The sequence below is a fragment of the Lathyrus oleraceus genome, chromosome 2, assembly GCF_024323335.1.
Source record: "Lathyrus oleraceus cultivar Zhongwan6 chromosome 2, CAAS_Psat_ZW6_1.0, whole genome shotgun sequence".
NCBI lineage: Eukaryota > Viridiplantae > Streptophyta > Magnoliopsida > Fabales > Fabaceae > Lathyrus > Lathyrus oleraceus.
This window is the reverse complement of record NC_066580.1, coordinates 214,920,339-214,927,344: the sequence shown is the minus strand read 5'-3', so window position 1 is coordinate 214,927,344 and position 7,006 is coordinate 214,920,339. Positions and strand designations below refer to the sequence as shown.

The following is a 7,006-nucleotide window of genomic DNA, read 5'->3' as shown; positions in this document are numbered from 1 at the left end:
ATAAAAATCCGATATGGTTTGCAGAAAACCAGGTAAAATTTTATCAGAAGAAGATTCGAGATGATGATGATGTTCAACATATGTTTGGCAGTCACGAACAATCCGGTTACAACGATATAGAGTTGTATATATTACCACATCAACAACAAGAGTCTCAGTACATTGATCAGTCACAAGTGTTTTGTGAGACTGATGATGAACAAGCTGAGGTGAATGTTCCAGACGACGAAGAAGAGGAACCTGAGATCATGGTTGATTCGATGGTGATCGCTGAAGAGGAAGAGGAGCCAATACCAGCAAGTCATGTATATTGCCCACCCTAACACATAACAAGGTTAAAATTTGGTTCAGGTGAACCTTTGGCAGATGTATGGTACAATCCTTACGTGCAAATGCAAGGATCTCTGAAACAAGGAGACACATTTCTCACAAAAGAGGAATGTGTAAAAGCCATTAAGAAATTCCACATGCAACTATCATCTGATTTCAGAGTTGACAGAACTGACGCATCGAGGTATAAAGTTTATTGTCCGAATGAGCACTACCTTTTTAGGTTGTCAACTTCGTACCGGAAGAAGAGCGAGTCTTGGGAGACTGGATCAATGGGTCCAGATCACACATGCATGCTGACAAACCCAATGCAGGATCATCGTAAATTAAGCTCTCAGCTAATATGCAATGAAATATTGTCTGTCATTGGCGACAATCTGTCGTTAAAGGTGAGTACAATAATCTCGCATATTAGGGCAGAGTACGAGTACACTCCATCATATAGGAAGGCATGGATAGCTAGAATAAAAGCTGTTGAAAAAGTGTTTGGCAATTGGGAGGAGTCTTACAAACAACTTCCAAAATACTTGTTGGCTCTAAAACAATATGCTCCCGGGACAATTGTCAAGATGGAAACATTTCTCGCCTATACACCATATGGTACGTGTGCTGTTGGAAATAAAATATTTCACCGTCTATTCTTGGCGTATCAACCATGTATCATAGGTTTTTCTTTCTGTAAACCAATTATACAAATTGATGGTACATGGTTGTATGGAAAATACAAAGGAACGTTACTGATGGCAGTGGCACAAGATGGGAACAACAATATTTTTCCAATCGCCTTTACCCTTGTTGAAGGGGAGACTGCCGAGGGATGGAGTTTTTTCCTAAGAAATCTCCGATTGCACGTTGCACCTCAGCCTAACTTGTGTTTGATCTCTAATAGACACCCCTCAATCATCAGTGCATATAATAACATTGACAACGACTGACAAAATCCTCCTTCGACGCATGTGTTTTGTATTAGACATATTGCTCAGAATTTCATGCGAGAAATCAAAGATAAGACGTTGCGTAAGAAGGTTATCAATGCAGGTTACACATTATCAGAACTTTCTTTCAAACACTACCGCGGGGAAATAAGACTGTCGAACGAAGATGCGGTACGGTGGATCGATAATATTCTGTTGGAGAAGTGGACTAGGGCATTCGACAACGGTCAACGTTGTGGCCACATGACAATAAATCTTGTGGAATCAATGAACTCTGTCTTCAAAGACATCCATAACCTACCAATAACCGCTTTGGTGCAGGCTACATATTTCAGGCTAGGGGCATTGTTTGAAACCAGACGCTCAAAATGGAGTTCAGTGTTACAATTTAGGCAGTTGTTCAGTGATGCTTCAATGAAATTCATCAGACATAAAGCTGCCAAAGCAAACACACACGTGGTTACGGTATTTGACCGAACTAAAGGTTGGTTTAGTGTTGTCGAGTCCATGGATCACAATGAGGGCATGCCGATGGGACAATACCGAGTTGAACTAGATAGAGGTTGGTGCGACTGCGGAAGGTTCCAAGCCTTTCGTACCCCCTGCTCTCATGTCATTGTCGCATGCTCAAAGGTTCGAAGGGATCCATCCTACTTGCTATCTGAAGTTTACAAAGTCGCAAACCTTTCAAATATTTATAAAATTAGTTTTTCGGTAGTGGAAAAAGAGGATTATTGGCCAGAATATCAATGGGACATCGTCTGACACAACGAAGTTATGCGAAGGAAGAAAAAGGGTCGCCCTTATAGCACCCGGATTCGAACCGAAATGGATACGACGAACAAAATGGTTAGACTATGTAGTTTATGCCGTCAACTAGGTCACAATCGTAATAACTGTCCTAGTGTTGGAACAAGCACAACCAGATAAATACATATGTACCTCTGTTGCAATATATGAAAAACTAAATTTATTTCATAGTACCTCTGTTGCAATATATGGAAAACTAAATTTACTTCATAGTAGACGTCTGACGGAAGTACCATTACATAAACAGTAACACAAATAATTATAACAAATATAATACAAGAATTATGAAATTACAACCATCAAAATAATTTTGAACATATAATGCGTCATCCTACGAGCTTCTTGGTCGGTCTTAATATCCACCCATTCACGCACTTCTCCGTGTTGGTTGAACATGGACACAAGTCATTGTATTCTTCTAATCCGTTCGTCCTCTCCAATTTCTCCCTCTAACCAATTGTACAACGTCCGATTAAGACGTTCAAACATATCTCTGTTCCAAAGTCTAACTTGTATCGGAGCCGCAACGGCAGAAAATATTACATCAACATTTCGTTTCTGAATGTATGCAGACATTGTTGAAACAGAGAGAATTGAAATTGATGGTTGAACTAGACAACTTATGATATTAGGAGATGAATTTGAGTGAAAATTATTGTATGCAAGGCGTGGTATTTATAGAGACGGAACATCCATTGAAAAAAACACGTGAGCGCATGAGGGATTGGCGTCCACATGAGCATCACATGCAGGCGCCAGATGAATTGGCGCCCACCATGCAAAAGACACTAAGGCGCCACTAGCATTGACGCCTCCTAATGAGGCCCAATGCATGTGTGCCAATGCTATTGGCGCCTCCTCTTAATGGTATGGAGGTGCGACAATTCATCTGACGCATCCTCTACCAAACTTGATTATTTTGGTATTTTTTTGAAAAATTGATTATTTTCGATTTTTTTTTGAAAAAATTAATTATTTTAAAAAAAAAATCCCATATTGTCAACTCTACTTCTGCTTTTTGAATATTTTTTATGAGACGAAAATTAAATACTTCATTTATCACTATTTAAAATCTATTTTAAAAGCTAAAAAAAAAAAGGTTTAAGGCTATAGCCTCACTCGCATTGGGTTGGCCCTATCTACTACAAAGCAGTGTATATATACATATCAAATTTATAATTATATTTTATTGGGATATTACTTGGAAGCCAAATTATTTTACGGTTCGAAAGAAAGTATAATCTTATTATTTTGTGGCTATCATAACTCAACAAGCGGTAGTATGAACGCTTGACAATAGGGTTTCCGTGATAGGTCTCGAAACCACAAGCTTACCCTATAAATATCTAAATATATAGCCATTTTATGCACTGCAGAAAAGAACAAAGTTTTGAAAAGATGGAGCAGAATGGTAATCATCCTAGAAAGAAAAAAGGAGGGCTTGTCACAATGCCCTTTATCTTTGGTAAGCTAGCTTCATATATCTTTTAACATACTTATAAAATCTGGAAATCATTGTTTTGTATTATATATTTGATAATTTTTTCATTTTTGCAGCTAATGAGGTTTGTGAGAAGTTAGCTGTGGTGGGTTTCAATACAAACATGATAAGTTACCTAACAAAAGAGCTTCACATGCCATTAACTAAAGCTGCTAACACTCTCACTAACTTTGGTGGAACTGCAAGCTTGACACCATTGCTTGGTGCTTTCATTTCTGATTCTTATGCTGGAAAGTTCATGACTATTACCGTTGCTTCCATTATATACCAGATAGTAATTTTCTTTTTCTACAATATTATCTTTTTTTTTTTTTCATTTCAAGATTTATAGAAATATATATACACTTCATTTAACACAAGAAATAAAGATCAAATCATCTAATGTTTTTGTGAAATGAAATAAATTAAAATTAAAATAGCAATACTTCATATAAAGATAGCAATACTTCATTATTATATTTGAATTAACGTTTTGACCTAATATAGGTGTATCCTTTTATACTTTCAAAATATATTTTGATTATAAAAAGAATAATTTTCTATTTTGAATTGAGTTATTAATGTCATATTTTTAACTACGGTGCCAACTTTTATATAACAAGAAGTTTCAAGAATTTTTCTTGAGAGGGAGATTTGAATCCGTGTCCCTTCGGAACATGATTTTAGTCTCTTGGGTTAAGTTTTTCTTTAATTGTTGTTTTATATAGACATATTAGAATCACTTATCCATTTTATGTTTCTAATATATTGGTTTTGGCTATTCAAAAGAAACATAGTTAAAAAAAATTAACTATATAGTTGTATACATGAGTATATAGAGATGTTAGAATTTGAAAACAAAAAGTTACTTTGTTAAATATTTTGATAGATGTCAACTTTTCATAATTAAAATAGTTTTAAAAAAGGAATTAATAATTTAATAAAACTAAATCATGAAAAGTTTTATTTTTTCTAAAATAGCATTTTTTATGTTTGATAACTTTTTTTAATGCTGTCAGTATTATAATCTAATGATTTGTCTATAAGATTGAGGACAATTTTGTGGCCATGCCTTCCATGCCTTCCCAACAATTATAATTATTTAATATATATTTTTTTAATTTTCTGTATTAATGAAATTGTTTTTGCAAATATATTTTTTATCAAATAGATTAGTGATTGAAACTCACATTTAAAAAATAAATAAACGGAATATATGGTTTGAATCCGCACTGTGTTCTTTGATGTCTCTAGAAAACTTACAAGTAAGTTAAATTTAACGAAAGAGAATTATATTTTAATTAGTGACATTTTTAATAATGACAGGGTATGATTAGTTTGACATTATCAGCTGTACTTCCACAGTTAAGACCACCTCCATGCAAAGGGGAAGAGGTATGCCAAGAAGCTAGTTCAGGACAGTTGGCAATTCTCTATGTATCACTTCTTCTAAGTGCACTCGGGTCGGGTGGAATCCGACCCTGCGTGGTTGCATTTGGAGCGGATCAATTTGATGAATTGGATCCAAATCAAAAAACAAAAACATGGACATATTTTAATTGGTATTATTTTGTGATGGGAACATCTATACTTGTGGCTGTGACTGTTCTTGTTTATATTCAAGATAATGTTGGATGGGGGTGGGGCCTAGGAATCCCCATGGCGGCAATGTTTATCTCAATTATTACATTCATTGGTGGATATAAACTTTACCGCAACTTGAACCCGGAAGGAAGCCCGTTTACCCGACTTGTGAAAGTGGGCGTTGCTGCTTTTCGTAAGAGGAAGATAACAAAAGTGCCTAACTCTAATATGTTATACCAAAATCATGAACTTGATGCTGATATTGCTTTGGGAGGAATGCTACTTCATTCTCAACAGTTCAAGTAAGTACATTCATTCATGCATCTCTATATTTTTCTATTTAATTCATTTTCCTCTCTCTCTCTCTATATATATATATATATATATATATATATATATATATATATTATATATATTATATATATATATATATATATATATATATATATATAATATATATAATTATATATATATATATATATATATATATATATATATATATATATATATATATATACACACACGGTTAAAGAGTCTTTCTAGTCTCCAGAAATTAAAGTGTTTTTGTTTTTTGTTGTATTTTTTTTAATAAAATCCTTAATTATTGAATTTAATTTAATATTAGTTTTTAAAGGTAAAATCCATAATAAAATCTATAATTTTTCTTTGGATTTTAAGTTTAGAAATTAAAAATTCAGAAATTATTTTCAAAAATAAATATATAATTCAACTTACCAGATAAAAAAACCTATTTAAGCCTGTATCATATAAGTGTCTCAAATATTAATTATCGAACTAATAATGGTGATGGGTCTTTATGACAGATTTTTGGACAAGGCAGCAATAGTGACAGAGGAAGACAATGTCAAAACACCAGACTTATGGAGGCTATCCACAGTTCACAGAGTGGAAGAGTTAAAATCAATAATAAGAATGGGACCAATATGGGCATCAGGCATCATTCTAATCACAGCATATGCCCAACAAGGCACGTTCTCCCTCCAACAAGCCAAAACAATGAACAGACACCTCACCAAGTCCTTCCAAATCCCAGCTGGATCCATGTCAGTATTCACAATCCTCACCATGCTCACTACAATCGCTTTCTACGACCGTGTCTTAATCCGCGTTGCCCGAAAATTCACCGGTCTCGACCGAGGTATAACCTTCCTTCATAGAATGGGGATTGGATTTGTCATATCCCTTTTCGCTACCTTGGTAGCTGGTTTCATCGAAATCAAGCGGAAAAAGGTAGCTATGGAACATGGACTAGTTGATCATGCAAATGAAATAATCCCAATCTCAGTGTTTTGGCTTGTGCCTCAATATAGTCTACATGGAATGGCGGAAGCTTTTATGTCAATTGGACATTTAGAGTTTTTCTATGACCAAGCTCCAGAGAGTATGACAAGCACTGCAATGGCATTTTTTTGGACTTCTATTTCACTTGGGAACTATGTTAGTACACTTTTGGTTACCTTGATTCACAAGTTTACTGCAGGGCCTAATGGTGAAAATTGGCTTCCAGATAAAAATGTCAACAAGGGCAAGTTGGAATACTTTTATTGGCTAATCACACTCTTGCAGTTCATTAATCTCATTTACTACTTGTTTTGTGCTAAAATGTACACCTACAAGAAAATTCAGGTCCATCATAAAGGGGATAACAGTTCAGAAGACAACCACATTGAGCTTGTTAACAACACACTTTAAGTAAAATTTTATAAGGATTATTCATGAGTTGCTTAGATTTGGATTTGGATTTGGTCACTACTCTTATAGTATTACGAGGGATGTATCCATGACCTGCATGTACCTATTGCTGAACACATCTGTACAATAAATAAAATAAACTCTTTCGTGTTCC

General features: G+C 34.7%; 1 protein-coding gene across 1 annotated transcript; it reads left to right on the top strand.

The window, feature by feature from the left end:
- Positions 1-3,268: 3,268 nt before the first annotated feature.
- Positions 3,269-7,006, top strand: LOC127118935 (protein NRT1/ PTR FAMILY 3.1). Its single transcript, XM_051049169.1, has 4 exons — positions 3,269-3,540; positions 3,633-3,850; positions 4,882-5,441; positions 5,964-7,006. Exons 1-4 carry the CDS (start codon positions 3,441-3,443, stop codon positions 6,850-6,852), a joined length of 1,767 nt encoding a protein of 588 aa, XP_050905126.1. The 5' UTR covers positions 3,269-3,440; the 3' UTR covers positions 6,853-7,006.